General features: G+C 38.9%; 1 protein-coding gene across 1 annotated transcript in view; it reads right to left on the reverse strand.

The window, feature by feature from the left end:
* Nucleotides 1-360: 360 nt before the first annotated feature.
* Nucleotides 361-18,869, reverse strand: part of STAP1 (signal transducing adaptor family member 1) — a 48,040-nt gene continuing 29,531 nt past the window's right edge. Inside the window, exons 7-9 of the mRNA XM_054486164.2 lie at nucleotides 16,250-16,319; nucleotides 13,862-13,958; nucleotides 361-948 (exon numbers count right to left, since the gene is read on the reverse strand). Coding sequence (XP_054342139.1) covers nucleotides 887-948; nucleotides 13,862-13,958; nucleotides 16,250-16,319 — 229 coding nt within the window. The 3' untranslated portion in view covers nucleotides 361-886. The remainder of the gene's footprint in view (nucleotides 949-13,861; nucleotides 13,959-16,249; nucleotides 16,320-18,869) is intronic.

Genomic DNA, 18,869 nt, shown 5'->3' on the forward strand with positions numbered 1-18,869 from the left:
CCCCCGAGGCCTCCTTGAGTTGTCAATGGCTGTTTTCTCCCTCTGTCTCACATAGTCTTTCCTCTGTAGAATATAGACCGTATCTTTTCATTCTTAGTTGATGGTGTGATTCCCAAATTGATAACCATCAAAATCAATTTAGAAGTTTGCTTTTGAAGAAAAAAATTATGAAAAAGTATCCCTGTTATTTTGATTCAGTAGATGTAGTCTGGGGCTTATGGTTCCATATTTTTAAGAACTCTGGGTACTTACAATCAGGCTCATCATACTTACGACACAAGATGATGATACAGCTTTTCACCATCTTTGCAAGGAAATAATGGGCTGATTTTGAGTGGCAAAAAGATGACACCAGGGAAAAACATGGGAATGGAGACATTTATTTCCATTATATAATATTTCCATTGGAAAAGGGCTCCTCTAGTACATTTCATGTCTCTAACTTCCAGCTAGGTAATTAAAATGACATATTTGATAAATTGGTCAAGTCAGATTTCAGCAAAACTTAGGTTTTCTGGAAATTGGTAGGATTTAGAACTAGAGAAACTGCTGTTGGAATTATATAGGGGAAATGTATTTCATTGAGGCCTAAAGAAAAAAATTCCACCTAGAAAATACTATGTGTTTTCAACTTATGTCAGTGCACGGGAATGTGTATATCTGCAGGTTGCCACCACAGCCATAGCCTCTAGTCTCCCTGTGAATTGGTTTCATTCTGATAAGATAATGAAATTGTATGGTACAATGTTTAATTCTAATTCTGGTGTTCAGGTGAATGACTTGGTAATCAGGATCAGGAGAATATAGGTAATTCTCTTTAAAAGTAAGAACTTCGTTTTGAAAATATAAATTACCAAGATACACAAAGGAGCTTTCACATTGTATTTCATGCAATGTGTGGATTTTTCTTCAACTTTTCACTTCTCCCTTCCGTACGGGGTTCTTGACCTAGAAATTGTGGGCAGAAAAACTTAATTAGCGAACCAATATTGTAGAAAACGGTGGTTCTTTATTTTCAGTGAGTTGATTTTCTTGTTCGTGTGTGGAACATTGCTGGTCTGTCTAGTAAATGTTAGGAAAATAAATACTGAATATTCAGATGCTTTTTTAAATTTTATTTTATCCTGGACCTGTAACTTCGTACCTAATAATTTTTTTCTTCCTCTTTAGCTTAATATGCCTTATATGTTGAAGTGGCTTTTAGTTTAAACCGCTGATTTCTGGAATTGGGAAATATCTTTGACCATTCTTGTTCCATTATTGCTCTTGCCTTCTGGTGTAAGAGAGAGCCAAATGCTGACATGGGTTAACAGGGATCAAAGAAAATCTTATTTTCTTTTAGATAATATTTTATTACATATTAACTTTTTCCAAATCTCCAGATTGGAACCCTTACCTGCTCTACAACTCCCATTTCCCAAATTTGATGTACTAGCAGTCTCACTGTGCCACAGCCAGCTATGAGTCCAAATTCCTGAAGCAATGTTAGGGTTCCACAAAGTTTTCTTAAAATATCAGCATTATTTGTCAAGATAAGTTTTTATTTTTGTGTAGCTTTTCTTAGAAAGTCCTATTTTCATTGTCATGTACTTTTCCATCATTTTTCTGCTTTTGAAAGAAAATACGTTACACTACAGATAATATTCTAATTATTTAAAGTCTTTCTTCACAGACCCCTCTAATTCCATCTGTTCTTATGTCATTCCCCAGTCCCTATAACAAAGGAATCTGAAATGCAGGGGGAGGCTGAGCAGTTTGTTCCTGACCACAAAGCAAACTGAACACGTTCAGTCATATACCAATAGCAATCTGGTTGTCTGTTTCTAAAATCATTAAGGTGCATTTTTTTTTTGTATTGTCTATTTTTTCTTCCCTGGCCCTGCCCTGAGGGTGGGGCCCCTAGTCAAGGTGCAGTACTTTGGCAGTGACAGCATGGGCACCTAAAACCCCAAGAGAAAATTTAGCCTTCCAGCCAGAGAAATCAGGAAAAGTGGGCAGAGGGGAGAATTGGAATTACATTTTTCTCTTTCTTATCTCTAACTTTCTTGGAGAGATTGGGCAACTGCAGTCTCACAGAACTGCAATTACAGCACAGGTGTCATTAATAAGCTCCATCATTCTAGCTAGAACACCAAGAAAAAGGACGCTTGGCGGCTCAAGAGTGTGGAGAAATCCCAGAGAGGTGACAGCTGGAAAAGAGTGATCTCCTAGTTCTGTGTATGAAGTGACACAAATTTCAGGCTCACCTCTGAATTGTGCATGCACAGAACCAGATACAAAACAGATGGCAAAGGCGTTGACAGCTAAACTAAGGCATAAACCACAACCAAGTCCCAGGCTGATGATTCCTGAGACATACAGACCCAAAACAGCACAACAGAAGCTTTGAAAACTGAACCAATATTGGAATGGCTTCCCACAGAAAGTAAGAGAGAACTGGTTCAATCTAATCAAGATGGTTGCCTGCTTTTAAAAAATGCACCAGAGAATTTTAACAGGACCCAGAGGCTCACAACATGACATTCAAAATGTCCAAGACACAATTCAGAATTACTTGATATATGAAAAACCAGGAATTACTTGATAAACAAAAGAAGGAATTTGACCAATTCCCCAGTTTTCAAGGGAAAAGACAATGGATGCCAACACTAAGATAACCAGGATGTTGAAATTATCAGATGAAGACTTTAAAGCAGCTATGCTTCATGAGGTGGTCATAAACACTCTTGAATATAAAGATAGATGTTCTCAACAAAGAAAAGCTATAAAAACCCAATGGAGAGAGGAGGTGGAGCAAGAAGGCCAAATAGAACCCTCTAGCTATCAGCCCCCACCACCACAGGAACACCAAATTAAACAACTGTCTACACTAGAAAGCACCTTAATAAGAACCAAAAATCAGGTGAGCAATTACAGTACTTGGTTTTAACATCATAGCAAGGAAAGAGACACTGAAGAAGGTAGGAAAAATAGTCTTGAATTGCCAACCTGGTCTCTTCCGCCATCTCCCGGCAGTGGCTGCTGGTGCAGAGAGAGAATCTGCGTGCTTAGGAAAAGAAGTAGACAGTGACTGTGGCACTTCGCATTGGAACTCAGTGCTACTTGTCACAGTAGAAAGCAACACAGAGCAGAATTCAGCCAGAACCACAGAGCAGAGCATTTAGACCAGCTCTTGCCAGAGAGGAATCATCCATCCCAGTGGTCAGAATCTGAGTTCTGACTAGTCTCAACACCACAGGCTAAAGTGATCTAGGGTTCTAAATAAATTTGAAAGGCAGTTTAGGCCACAAAAACTGAGGGTCCTGGGCAAGTCCTGTGCTGTGCTGGGCTTGGAGCCAGTGGACATGTAGTGCACATGACCTAGTGAGACACCAGCTGGGGTGACCAGGGGAGTGCTTCTGTTACCCCTCCCCCAATCTCAGGCAGCACAACTCCAGGAAAGACTCCTCCTTTCTGCTTGAGTAGAGAAGAGGGGAGCGTAAACTTGCAAAGCAACTCAATTGGAAAGCAGCTCACCCACAGTAGAACAGGGCATCAGGCAGAGTCGTGAGGCCTCCATTTCAGGCCCTAGCTTCTGGGCATTTCTAGACACGCCCTGGGCCAGAAGGGAATCTACTGCTTTGAAGGGAAGGACTCGGTCCTGGCAGTATTCATCACCTACTGACTAAAGCACCCTTGAGCCTTGAATAAACAATAACAGTAGCCAAGCAGTACTTGCTGTGGGCCTTGGGTTGAGACCTAGAGCTGTGCTGGCTTCAGGTATGACCCAGCACATTCCTAGTTGTGGCCATAGGGAGAGACTTTTGCTTAAGGAAAGGAAACAGAAGAGTAAAGGAGACTTTGTCTTGCAGCTTGGGAACCAGTTTGGCCACAGTGGGGTAGAACACCAAGCAGGGCCTTGTGGTTCCCAAGTCTAGACCTTGGTTCCTGGATGGCATTTCTGGACCCACCTTGGGTCAGAGGGGAGCCCCTTACCCTAAATGGAGAGACCCAGGCCTGGCAGTATTCACCACAAACTGATTGAAGAGCCCTTGGGCCTTGAGTGAACATCAGTGGTAGCCGGGCAGTACTCGCCACAGGCCTAGGGTGGTGGTAGTCATGGGGAGAGACTCCTTCTGCCTGAGAAATGAATGAGAAGGACTTTGTCTTACACCTTGGGTGCCGGCTCAGCTGCAGTAGAATAGAGCACCAAATACATTGCTAAGGTTCCTAACTCCAGGTCCTGGCTCCTGGATGGCATTTCTTGATTCACTCTGGTCTGGTGTGGAGGAGCTCACCAATCTGAAGGGAAGGACACAAGCTTGGCTGGATTAGCCATTTGCCGAATCATGAGCCCTTGAGCCTTGACTGAACATCAGCAGTACCCAGCCAATGGTCACCATGGGCATTGGCCAAGACTCAGTGCTGTACTGGCTCCAGGTATGACCCAGCACAGTCTTAGTGGTGGTGGCACAGGAGTGCTTATGTCCACCCCTCCCCCAGCTCCAGGCAGCTCAGCACAGACAGAGAGAGAGAGACTCCATTTGTTGGTGGGAAAGTAAGGGAAGAGAACAAGAGTCTCTGCCTGGTAATCCAAGACATTCTTTTAGATCTTACCCAAGACCATCAAGGCAGTACTCTACAAGTCTGCAAGAGTCACAGTGTTCCTGGGCCCACATGCCCCCTAATGTACATGTGACTGCTGTGACCAAAGACTTAGATCAGAATACTCAATTCTTTTGGAAGACTGGGAAAACCTTTCCAAGAAGGATGGGTACAAACAAGCACACACTGTGAAGACTAGATTAAGTACCTAACTCTTTAATGCCCAGACATCAACAAACACAAGCATCAGGACCATACAGGTAAATATGACCTTACAAAATGAACTAAGTAAAGCACCAGTGACTAATTCTGGAGTGACAAAGATATGTAAACTTTCCGACGGTAAATTCAAAATAGCCATTTCTAGGAAGCTCAACGAAAATCAAGAAAACACAGAGAAGGAATTCAAAATCCTATTACACAGTTTAATGAAGAGATTGAAATAATTTTTTAAAGTCAAGCAGAAATTCTGGACCTGAAAAATTGACATTCTGAAGGATATATCAGAATCTCTCAATAGCAGAATTGATCAAGCAGAAGAAAGGATTAGTGAGCTTGAAGACAGGCTATTTGAAGAAACACAGAGGAGACAAAAGAAGAAAGAATAAAAAGGAATGAAGCACACCTACAATATCTCGAAAAAAAGCCTCAAAAGAGCAAATCTAACAGTTACTGGTCTTAAAGAGAAGGTAGACAGAGATATCAAGGTAGAAAGTTTATTCAATGGAATAACAGAGAACTTTCCAAATCTAGAGAAAGATATAAATATTCAAGTACAAAAGGTTATAGAACACCAAGCAGATTTAACTCCAAGAAGACTACTTCAAGGCACTTAATATTCTAACTCCCAAGGATAGGATAAAGAAATTATCCTAAAAGCAGCAAGAGAAAAGCAACAAACAAAATACAAAGGAGCTCCAATACATTTGCCAGCAGACTTCTCAGTGGAAACCTTACAGGCCAGGAGAGCATGATATATTTAATGTGCAGAAGGCAAAAAACTTTCCTCCTAGAATAGTATATCCAGTGAAAATATCCTTCAAACATGGAGGAGACATACTTTCCTAGACAAACAAAAGCTGGGGGATTTCATCAATACCAGACCTGTCCTACAAGAAATGCTGAAGAGAGTTCTTCAATCTGATAGAAAAGGACATTAATGAGCTATAAGAAGTCATCTTATTTCTTTGGGACAAAACTGACTGGTAATAATACACAGACAAAACAGAATATTATAACACCGTAATTGTGGTGAGTAAACTACTTATATCTTAAATAGACTAAAAGATGAACCAATCAAAAATAACTACAACTTTTCAAGACATAGACAGTATAAGAAGATAGAAATAACAAATTTAAAAGTGTGGGTACATAGTCAAAGTATAGAGCTATTATTAGTTTCTGTTTGCTTGTTTTTGCAGTCAATGTTAAGTTGTCATCAGTTTAAGATAATGGGTTATAAGATGTTATTTGAAAACTTCATGGTATTTCAAATTTAAAAAACCTACAACATACACAAAAAATAAAAAGCAAGAAATTAAAGATACCACCAGAGAAAATCACCTTCACAAAAAAGACAAGAAAGACGGTAGGAAGGAAGAGAAGACCACAAAACAATGAGAAAACAAGTAACAAAATGGCAGTAGTAAGTCCTTATCAATAATACATTGAATATAAATGGACTAAACTCATCAATCAAAAGATATAGAGTGGCTGAAAGGATAAAAAACAAGACTCACCGATCTGTTGCCTACCAGAAACATACTTCACGTATAAAGACACACATAGACTAAAACTAAAGAGATGGAAACAGATATTCCACAAATAGAAATCTAAAATCAGGAGTAGTTATATCAGACAAAATAGATTTCAAGTCAAAAATTATAAAAAGAAAGGTCATTATATAATGATGAAAGGGTCAATTCAGCAAGAAGTACAATTGTAAATACATATAATATATATGCACCCAATGCTGGGTGCATTTATATATGTAAAGCAAATATATTATAGCTAAAGAGAGAGATAGACCCCAGTACAATAATAGCTAGAAACATCAACACCCCATTTTCAGCCAGACAGAAGATCAACAAACATTGGACATAATCTGCACTATAGACCAAATGAACCTAATAGAAATTTACAGAACATTTCATTCAGCATCTACAGAATACACATTTTTTTCTTCAGAACATGAATTATTTTCAAGGATAGACCATATGTAAGGCCACAAAACAACTCTTTAAAACATTCAAAAAAAATTGAAGTAATATCAAGCATCATCTCTAACCACAATGGAATAAAACTAGAAAGCAGTAACAAGAGGAACTTTGGAAACTATACAAACACATGAAAATTGAACAAAATGCTTCTGAATGACCAGTGGGTCAATGAATAAATTAAAAAGGAAATTTAAAGATTTCTTGAAACAAATCAAAATGGCAATTCAACAGACCAAAATCTATGAGATAGAGCAAAAGCAGTACTAACAGCAAAGTTTATACCAATAAGCATCTACATCAGAAAAGTAGAAAAGTTTCAAATAAACAACATAATGATGCATCATAAAGAACTACAAAAGCAGGAACAAACCAAACCCAAAATTAGTAGAAGAAAGAAACAATAAAGATCACAGCAGAAATAAATGAAAGTTAAATTTAAAAAAATACAAAAGATTATTGAAACAAAAAGTTTTTTGAAAAAATAAGCTGGGCATGGTGGCTCACACCTGTAATCCCAATACTTTGGGAGGCCGAGGCAGGTGGATCACTTGAGGTCAGGAGTTCGAGACCAGCCTGGCCAACGTGGTGAAACCCCATCTCTACTAAAAATACAAAAATGAGCCAGCCGTGGTGGCACACACTTGTAATCCCAGGTACTTGGGAGGCTGAGGCAGGAGAATCGCTTGAACCCGGGAGGTGGAGGTTGCAGTGAGCCGAGATTGCGCCACTGCACTCCAGTCTGGGTGACAGACTGAGACTCCATCTCAAAAATTAAAAAAAATAAAAATAAAAAAGAAAATCAACAAACCTTTACTCAAAGAAAAAAAGAAGACTCAAATATATACTATCAGAGATGAAAAAGGAGACATTACAACTGATACCACAGAAATTAAAAGGATAATTAGAGACTACTATGAGCAACTATATGCCAATAAATTGGAAAATTGAGAAGAAATAGATAAATTTCTAGACACATACAACCTACCAAGATGAAACCATGAAAAATCCAAAACATGAATAGGCCAATAATAAATAATGAGTTCAAAGCCATAATAAAAAGTCTCCCAGCAAAGAAGAGCCTGGGACCCAATGGCTTCACTGCTGAATTCTATCAAATGTTTAAAGAAGGACTAATACCAATCCTACTAAGATGATTCAAAAAAATAGAGGAGGAGTAAATACTTCCAAAGTCATTCTGCAGTGCTAGTATTACCTTAATAACAAAACTAGACAAAGACACATTATAAAAAACTACAGGCCAATATCTCTGATGAACATTGATGTAAAACTCCTCAACAAAATACTAGCAAACAAAATTCAACAACATATTAGATTATCTAACATGATCAAGTGGGATTTATCATCCCTGGGATACAAGGATGACTCAACATATGTAAATCAATCAATGTAATACATTGTATCAACAGAATGAAGAACAACAGTTATATGATCATTTCAATTGATGCTGAAAAAGCATTTGATAAAATTCAGCAACCCTTCATTACCTGAAACTATGAAACTGTGGAACTACTCCAAGAAAACATTGGGAAAACTCTCCAGGAACTTGGTCTAGACAAAAATGTTTTGAGTAAAACACAAGCACAGGCAACCAAAGCAAAAATAAACAAATGGGATCACATTAAGTTAAAAAGCTTCTGCACAACAAAGGAAACAATCATTAAAGTGAAGAGACAACCCACAGAATGGGAGAAAATATTTGCAAACTACACATCTGACAAGGAATTAATAACCAGAATATATAAGGAGTTCAATAACTCCACAGGAAATAAATCTAATAAAACAACTACAAATGGGCAAAATATCTGAATAGACATTTCTCAAAAGAAGACATACAAATGGCAAACAGGCATATGAAAAGGTGCTCAACATCACTGATCATCAGAGAAATGCAGATTTAACTACAATGTGATATCATCTCACCCCATTTAAAATGGCTTATATTCAAAAGACAGGCAATAACCAAGCTGGCAAGGATGTAGAGAAAAGGGAACCTTCATACACTGTTAGTGGGAATGTAAATTAGTAGAGCAACTTTAGAAAACAGTATGAAGGCTCCTCAAAAAAAGAAAAATAGAACTACCATATGACCCAGCAATCCCACTGCTAGGTATATACCCCAAAGAAAGGAAATCAGTGTACTAAAGAGATATTTGCACTTCTGTGTTTGTAACAACACTATTCACAATAGCCAAGAGAAAAAGAGAATGCAAGGGAAACTGCCACTTTTAAACCATCAGATCTTGTGAGAACTCATTATCATAAGAACAGCATGGGAGAAACTGCCCCCATGACCCAATCACCTCCCATCAGATCCCTCCCTCAACACCTGGGAATTACAATTTGAGATGAGATTTGGGTGGGGACACAGAGCCAAACCATATCATTCCACTCCTGGCCCCTCCCAAATCTCATATCCATTTCACATTTCAAAACCTATTATGCCTTCCCAACAGTCCCTCAAAGTCTTAACTCATTTCAGCATTAACCCAAAACTCCAAGTGCAAAGTCTCATATGAGACAAGGCAAGTCCCTTCTGCCTGAGAGCCTGTAAAATCAAAGATTAGTTACTTCCAAGATACAATGGGGGTACAGGCATTGGGTAAATACAGCCATTCAAAATGGGAGAAATTGGCCAAAACAAAGGGGCTACAGGATCCATGCAAGTTTGAAAGCCAACAAGGCAATTATTAAATCTTAAAGCTCCAAAATAATCTTCTTTGACTCCATGTCTCACATCCAGGGCACGCTGATTCAAGGGGTGGGCTCCCAGGGCCATGGACAGCTCCACCCCTATGGCTCTGCAGGGTAAATCCCCTGCGGTTGCTTTCATGGGCTGGCATTAAGTGCCTGTGGCATTTCCAGACACATGGTGCAAGCTGTGGGTGGATCTACCATTCTGGGTTCTGGAGGATGGTGGTTCTCTTCTCATAGCTCCACTAGGCAGTGCCAGTGGGAACTCTGTGTGGGGGCTCTAACCCTACATTTCCCCTCTGCACTGCCCTAGTCGAGGTTCTCCATTAGGGCTCTACCCCTAGAGCAGACTTCTGGCTGGACATCCAGGCATTTTCATACATTCTCTAAAATCTAGGCAGAGGTTCCCAAACCTCAATTCTTGTCTTCTGCGCACCTGCAGGCTCAACACCTCATGGAAGCCACCAAGGCTTGGGGCTTCTACCTTCTGAAGCACCAACCTGAGCTGTACCTCAACCCCTTTTAGCCACGGCTGGAGCTGGCACAGCTGGGACAGAGGGTGCCATGTCTTGAGGCTGCACAGAGCAGTGGGGCCCTGTGTCCAGCCCACAAAACTATTTTTCCCTCCTAGGCCTCCAGGCCTGTGATAAAAGGGGCTGCCTTGAAAATTTCTGACATGCCGTGGAGACATTTTCCCCATTGTCTTGGTGATTAACATTTGGCTTCTTGTTTCTTATGCAAATTTTTGCAGCCAGCTTGAATTTGTCCCCAGAAAATGAGTTTTCTTTTCTACCACATGATCAGGCTGCAAATTTTCCAAACCTCTATGCTCTGCTTCCTTTTTACACATAAGTTCCAATTGCAAACCATCTCTTTGTGAATGCATGTGACTGTATACTTTTAGAAAAAGCCAGGTCACATCTTGAACACTTTGCTGCTTAGAAATTTCTTCTGCCAGATACCCTAAATTATCTTTCTCAAGTTCAAAGTTCCACAGATCTCTAGGGTAGGGGCAAAATGCCACAAGTCTCTTTGCTAAAGCATAGCATGAATGACTCTTACTCCAGTTCCCAACAAGTTCCTCATCTCTATCTGAGACCACCTCAACCTGGACTTCATTGTCCATATCTCTATCAGCATTTTGGTCAAAACTATTCAATAAGTCTCTAGAAAGTTCCAAACTTTCCCACATCTTTTTGTCTTCTTCTGAGCCCTCCAACCTGTTCCACCCTCTGCCTGTTGCCCAGTTCCAAAATCACTTTATAGCAGGACCCGACTCTGCCAATACCAATTCTTGTATTAGTCCATTTTCACACTGCTATAAAGATACTACCTGAGACTAGGTAATTTATCAAAGAAAGAGGTTTAACTGACTCACAGTTGTGCCTGGCTACAGAAGCCTCAGGAAACTTACAATCATGACAGAAGGCGAAGAGGAAGCAAGACATGTCTTCACAAGGTGGCAGGAAAGAGACAGCACAGGGAAAATGGCCACTTTAAAACCATCAGATCTCATGAGAACTCCCTCAGTATCAGGAGAACAGCATGGGGCAAACCAGCCCCATGATCCAATTACCTCCTACCAGGTCCCTACCTCAACATTTGGGGATTACAATTCGAGATGAGATTTGGGTGGGAAAACACAGCCAAACCATATCACTACCAATGAACAATGGAATTCAAATTTTACAGAATATCATTTACCAGCAACAAAAATTTAAATACCTATAAATCAAACAAAATGTGTGCCGATGTTCTATGCTGAAACAAAGCACTATGAAAGAAATCAAGGACAGCCCAAATGTACCAATATATTGCATTCCTCAACTGGAAGACTCAATATTATGATGTCAGTTCTTCCTGAACTGATCAACAGATTCGACATAATCCAGTCAAAGTCTCAGGAGGATTGTTCTCTGGATAGCAACAGGCTGATTCAAAATTTAGAATGAAAGGCAAAGAAACTAGACTAGTCCAAACAATTTTGAAAAAGAAAAGAGCAAAGAACAAACTAATCCTCCTAATTTCAAGAATTACTATGAAGTTATAGTAATAGTAAGTGTGGCAAAAGGGTGGGAGCATATATCATTGGAAATTAATCCATACAAAAATGGTCTATAGATTTTTACAAATGTTGCAAAGACAATTCAATGGAGAAGCATTTATTTTTATTTTTACTTTTTAGAGAAAGGGTCTCACTCTTGCCCTTTCACATTGTGCATTGACACAGTCATAGTGCACTGCAACCTTGAACTTCTGGCTGCCTCACCTTCCCAAGTAGCTAGGACTACAGGCATGTGCTACCAGACCCAGCATTTTTTTTTTTTTTTTTTTTTTTTGGAGAAATGAAGTCTTCCTATGTTGCCCAGGATGCTCTCAAAGTGATCCTCCTGCCTTGTCCTCCCAAAGTGCTGGGATTATAGGTGTGGGCTGCCATGTTCAGCGGGATAATCTTTTTAAACAAATGGGGCTGGAACAATTACCCATCTAAATGCAACTAAATGAATCTTGACCCATCCCTCCCAGTTTAAAAAAAATTCAAAATGTATCATAGATCTAAATGTGAAACATGAAATTACAACACTTCTAAAAGAAAACAGGAAAATAGTCTTTGTGATTTTAGGTTAGGCAGAGTTCTCAGGTATAACACCAAAGTACAATCTACAGAAGCAAAATTTAAAACTTCTGCTCTCCCAAAGACACTGTTAAAAGAATGAAAAGACAAATCACAGACTAAGAAAATACTTCCCAATCACACACACACACACACACACAAAAGCTTGTATCGGTTCAGAGCTCTCAAAACAAGTATGAAAGAAAAAACAACCCAATAAAAATACGGGCAAAAGATTTAAATAGATACTTTCCCAAATAAAATATATACTGGCAAATAACATATAAAAAGATGCTTATTATTATTCAGTAGGGTTATATTTTAAGTGACAAGTTTAAAAATTAGACAATGTAAAAAGAACATCAAAGATGAGAGTAAGAGAAATTCAGGAACCAATAATTTAGATGACAGAGAGTAAAAAACTGAGGGAAGACATTGTAGACATTTGTAAATATTTGATGGGCTTTTAAGTCATATTGTTTCAAAGCCAGAAATTGGATTAATATGTAGAAGTTGAAGGAATGCTTCAGACTCAATATCAAGGAAGAATTCTCTAATATGAGAACTGTCCAGAAGTGAACTGTGCTGCTTCAAAAATCAAATTTAAGCCCTCTTACATTCACAATTTACAAACAAGCCGAAGGGGTCATATCCTAGAGATGTTTCCTGTACTGAATGTGCAGGTGAGTTCTAAACAGATAAGATACTGTAATTTTCTAAAGTTCCTTCAGATCCTGAGATTCTGTGGTTTTGGTTACTGTTATTATTTGGCATCACAAGATTCATAATCATGTTTTAAGAACTTGGACTTTTAAACTTGCTATCCTTTTAATTAATAAGACTATCCAGATATGCCCCAATGCAGGTAGCCAAATAAGGTTGCTTTCCCCCATAATCTGTAGAAAAAGAGACTTGTTTTGATAACTGAAATCCAAACAAGCTGGAGATATTTTCTCTCTCCTGCTTACAGTTTGCCAGTGACCATGTGTACCAGGAACTGTTGCATAAGATAGAGAGAGACTATTACATTCAGCCTGGCTTGCTCTGCCAGAAATTGGACTGCAAAGAGAGCCAGTTTCAGGGGTGTGTAAACTGTGCAGTTGCATAGGGTCTCATGCTTGGTTTGATGGTTTGCTATAACTGTTTTTGAAATTCTTAATTTATGAACAAGGGGCTGGCAAATTCTGTAGCTGGTCCTAGCTACAATCTTTATCTGTAATTCCTCACCACCCACTCATTCCTTGTTATTTTGCAATCTGACTTCTGCCTTCATAGTGGAATACAACTTCTCTCTCAAGTCATCTATTGGCTAATCACCAGTTCCCATCGTCTCTTCTTAATCTTCATTCATTTTATCCTGTATTATGCATCTAACGTTGTTGACAGACTATCCCTTTAAATTCCATTTGGTTTCCATTAACTTGTATGATTATGGTTTTCTCTTACCTCTGAATTTGTTAGATAAAGCTGAGTAGAATGACAGAATGAAGTTAATAGTAATAATGCATACCTCAGGGTTTTCCATTCCCTAGAATGCACCCATACTCTGTTCATAATACATATTGGTACTTTCCTATTTTCACAGACTGAGTGACAAAATGATTTCCAAATGGATAAATTTAAAGACTGAACTACAGTTCCTGCCTGGCTGGTATTATAAATCATATGCAGAGTTTGGGGAATTTTGTTTTGTTTTGTTTCCCTTAACATAGCAATGAAGTGAAAAACATACCAGTGTTTTCATCAGTTGAACATATAAATGGTCTTAAATTTCCTCGAGTCTCCTTCACAAAATAATCAATGACACTGAAAAGGTTTGGGAGTGTTACCTGTATTAATAGAGAGTGAGAGAAAACTCAGCAATTGGAATCTAATGGAGATTACTGTCATTACTTCACTTCAATGGCTTACTGTATGACCATAGTTTTACCTATCTGTGTGTCTTATTTATCCTTTTTAATTGACCATGTGTCCATTCTCTGTTGAGGAATTACCACCTTTCCCATTGAATACAATCTGGTAGACAATAGTTAGGTACCTTGCTCTCCCTCAATTAAAGCATAAGAATGTAAGCCAAGTGTGGTGGCTCACACCTGTGATCCCAGCACTTTGGGAAGTCCAGGTGGGAAGATCACTTGAGACCAGGAGTTTCAGACCAGCCTGAGCAACATAGCGAGATCCTGTCTCTACAAAAATTGAAAAAATTAGCTAGGTGTGGTAACTCACACCTGTAGTGCCAGCTGCTCAGGAGGCTAAGGCAGGAGGATTCCTTGAGTCCGGGAGTTCGAGGCTGCATGAGTTATGATAGAGCCACTGCACCCCAGCCTGGGTGACAGGGTAAGACCCTGTCCCTTAAAAAATGGGGGGAGCAAAAAATGTGACTCAAGTTAGGCCAGAAAATGCTTGCTTTCTGAAATTGGAACTTGAGCAGAAGAACAAAGAAGGATCCAGTTTCCTAATCAGATGGTTCTTAGCACAAGTAACTGCTTCCTAGTCCCTGAAGGTTTGCTACTCTTCCAGTCATTCTATGTTCTTATAATAAATTTATTTTTTCTTAAGTTAGCTATAGTTGGTTTCTTCTGCTTTAAAGCAAATAACCTTTAAAACCAGAGAATTTAAGCATTTTAGTATTGTATTGTAACAGGATAATTTGCTGGTCTAGGAGTAGATAAAATTTGTCTCTACCCCTAAACTAATATTTTTATACAAATGAAATCAGAATAAATATACCAGAATATACCAGATAACCTTGAAGAGGAAAAAGAATTCCTGCGCCAGGTGCAGTGGCACACATCTGTAGTTCCCGCTACTCGGGAGGCTGAAGTAGGAGGATTGCTTGAGCCCAGGAGTTTCAGGCTGGCACTATGATTGCGCCTGTGAACAGCCACTGTGCTCAAGCCTGGGCAACATAGCAAGACCCCTGTCTCTAAAAAAAAAAAAAAAAACCACAAAAATACAACCTTATTGAGGGGTTGAGGGGTATGGTTGGGGAGGGTGAAAAATGAAAGAATAATCCAGGCTTTTAGTTTTTCTTACACTGTAGACTGTATGATCTAATGACAGAAATGAGCCCCAGTTTACCCAGCTACAAAGATGACACATTATCCTTCCTTGTCCATTGCTTGTAGTCACTTAGTTATTTGGATTATCCTTTAGCAATCTAGTTCTCTGCCTTCTTTATTGAATTTTATTTTAAAAGTCTAGTCAGGAATGGATCTGATAACTGAGAAGCTTTGGGAGGCACTTATGGCAAAGATGTAAGTGTGCTCTATGAATCAGCAGCTACCTTGCTCTCTAAGAATTATGACCAAAATATAAGAAATTCAACCACACTGTTCCTTTTTCTATTTGATCAACACAATGGGCCTGGAGAAGCAGAGGAACCAGGTAAATATAAATATCTTCAAGACCCACCAGTTCTATTTAAGTGATATCCAGAGACAACTTTCCTGACTCAATCTTCCCACTACTGCAGCCTAAAATCACAGAGCTATATTCTCTTTTTCAGCATCCTGGAATGTAGGCCACATCACCACATTCTCATTGGTTCAGAACAGTGTAAATACCAATTATCTCACCTGTATAAAAGGCATAACAATATCTACCTCAGGGTAATGATAACAATTACATTGGATGATATATGTCAAGTGCTTAGCTATATCATTAGCCCCATGGTAAGTCAGCTAGGGTGAGAGAAGAGTTCAAGACGAATAAGAAATGCTTTCTTCACTACTATGTTGCTATTAAGAGAGGATTTCTGAACTTCAGCAAGACAGGTGTTAGAGGATTAGGCATTTACAGATTTCTTCCCATTAGAAATAAACATATTTGAAGATTTATAATTGGAGAATGTTTAACAAAAATATCTTTCTTTCTCTGAATTTTTTCCACTTTTCTTTCTCTGCAAACCTTGAGAGATTTGCAGAGAAAGAAAAGTGGAAAGAAGTTTTAGAAGCAAATTATCTTTTACTCTGCCTCACCACCTGTTCCTGAATCTCACTTTTCACCTTGTATATCTACCACATTCAGGGCTCCTTAACTTGGCTGCTTTTTGCCAGCACTAGGAGGCTATAAGGAATCGGGAGGAAGTTCATCAACAACAACAAAAATAGCTACTTACAGGTTTTTCCAGTTCAATAGTGTAGTTTTGTCCTACGCTCATCACTTTGTAGTGCTTGATTCTTGGAATGCTGCAATGAAACAAATGGTTAGTCTCCATTTTATTATACAATTGGGTAAATGCAAACTCAAGTAAATATAAAATATTACCTGTGTAATCAACCTATGTTGTCATGACTATAGTTTGGCAAAAAAAAAAAAAAAAAAAAAATCTTTTGTGGTTTTTTATTTTAATTTTCTGTTTACCTGGTTTGCAGAGTGTCTTTTTGTGGGGGCTACTCACTAGGGATATAGATAATCTGGGTCATTGAGTGGGTGAATTAGAAAGAATAAACGGGGAAAAAAGGAATCAAGAATTAAAAATCTTTCAGGCAGAAATAATTTTTTTAATGTCAGTAACCTAGAAAGTAAACAACATAATAAAATTCTATGTATATAAAATCAAATATATATTCTCCATATTGAGAGAAGTAGAAATAATTATTAAAAGTACATTGCTTTCTACTCTACGTTATCACCAATCCAACCAGAAACCCCTCAATAGCTGTTATTCATGTTAGCTCATATACCACCCTGGATATCCACTAGCTTTGGGGCTGACTTAGAGATATGGAAAATACTGGGTCTTAGGCACTATATGAACATATAGATGATAACATAAGTACATTACATGAATCGTATTGTCTTCCTCTTCTATAGTCACATAGCACTCAAAATTATTACCACTCAAATACAGGGTATTTTACTGATTATGAAATGCTTATGAACAAGAGGCATATCTTATTCATCACTGTATTCTAGCATTAGGCACAGAATAAATATTTATAAAGTTGAGTTTTTAAAATGTTAGGAGCTGGATTAGTGGGATGGCTCATGCCTGTAATCCCAGAACTTTTGAGAGGCCAAGGCGGGAGGATCACTTGAGCCCAGGAGTTAGAGACCAGACTGGGCAACATAGTGAGACCCCATCTCTACAAAAAAAATCAAAAAATTAGCCAGCCATGCCTATGTGGTCCCAGCTACTCAGGTGTTAGGTGGGCGAATCACTTGCATCCAGGAGGTTGAGGCTGCAGTGAGCTATGATTGTGCCACTGCATTCTAGCCTGGGCAACAGAATGAGACCCCATCTCAAAAAAAAAAAAAGTAGGGTCCCCCATCTCATAATGTTATCTGCTAGAACTAAGCAAATTTATACTGAGATCAGAAGTCACCATCCTTGTCAGTTAGTTTTGAACCAGAGTATGTTTGTCTTGAATTCCCTTGATCTGTACGGCAAGCATGTTAGGACGAAAACTTTTTCTAGTGTTGACAAGTTAACAGCATTTATTACGTTGTCATTTGCTTGAATGACACACTAATTAAGCATTTGTCCTATGTACAGAAGCTGTCTAAAACAAAAGTGTTCAGCAGGTTAAGCTAGGCACAGGGTCTCTCTACCTTCTTTTTTTAAATCGCTTCTCCTTCAGTTTTCAGTTAGGACTGAAACTGAAGTCTTCTATTCAGGGGACTCTTCTCATCCACCAGTATATCCAAATCACCTCTCAATTGGATATCACAATGGAAACAGCTCATAAATTCCAATAACCTACTTTCAAAACATGGGATAAAACCCAACCAACTCTTTCCTTTCCTAAAAGAAAACATTCCTTAATGCTGAAACTTCAGGAATCAGTTACAAGTTGGTGAAGGAAGCATTTTTGGACATAGAAGGTCATAGAGTACCCTTTCAGGGTGGTTATATCTGGCTTTATCTTTATCACATCATAATAAAATCTTCATAATCAGACAGTTACTTTTGAAAACTCTACAATTTCAATTAGAATTCCTGTATTTCTATTAAATAAGGGATTGCTGTTCGTTGAAAGACTGATAGAAAACTTGGTTCAAATTCTGATTGTCATGTGGGTTCTCTGAACCTCCATTTTCTTCATCTATAAAATGGAGATGGTGCCGTGCCTCACGGGGTGCTGTGAGTTAATGTTTGCAAAGCCCTTAGTACAGTGTCTGGCACATTTAAGCACTCAGTAAATTATAACCATTTTTACTACTTCTTAAATGTATTGTTTTAATGTAGTAGTTTCTGTGAGTCTCATCCTCTTCATTTGTAAAACATGGAAAATACTGTCTGTCTCAAAGTTTTTATTGTGCCTGAAGGAAATGTTTGCCAGTACTCAACATAGCACCCACAAATGGTAACCTATAAGGAGAATAACGATTGTTGTTGTTATGAAAAACCATCATATTGGCTGGGCGTGGTGGCTCACGCCTGTAATCCCAGCACTTTGGGAGGCTGAGGTGGGAAGATCACAAGGTCAGGAGATTGAGACCATCCTGGCTAACTCGGTGAAACTCTGTCTCTACTAAAAATACAAAAAATTAGCTGGGCGTGGTGGCGGGCGCCTGTAGTCCCAGCTACTCAGGAGGCTGAGGCAGGAGAATGGTGTGAATCCGGGAGGCGGAGTTGGCAGTGAGCTGAGATTGTGCCACTGCACTCCAGCCTGTGAGACAGAGCGAGGCCACGTCTCAAAACAACAACAACAACAACAAAAGCCATCATATCATCATCATCATCATCATCATCATCATCATCTATGGCAAAGCTGTGGGAGGAAAAGTGGCAA

This window comes from Pongo pygmaeus, chromosome 3, assembly GCF_028885625.2.
Source record: "Pongo pygmaeus isolate AG05252 chromosome 3, NHGRI_mPonPyg2-v2.0_pri, whole genome shotgun sequence".
Lineage (NCBI taxonomy): Eukaryota > Metazoa > Chordata > Mammalia > Primates > Hominidae > Pongo > Pongo pygmaeus.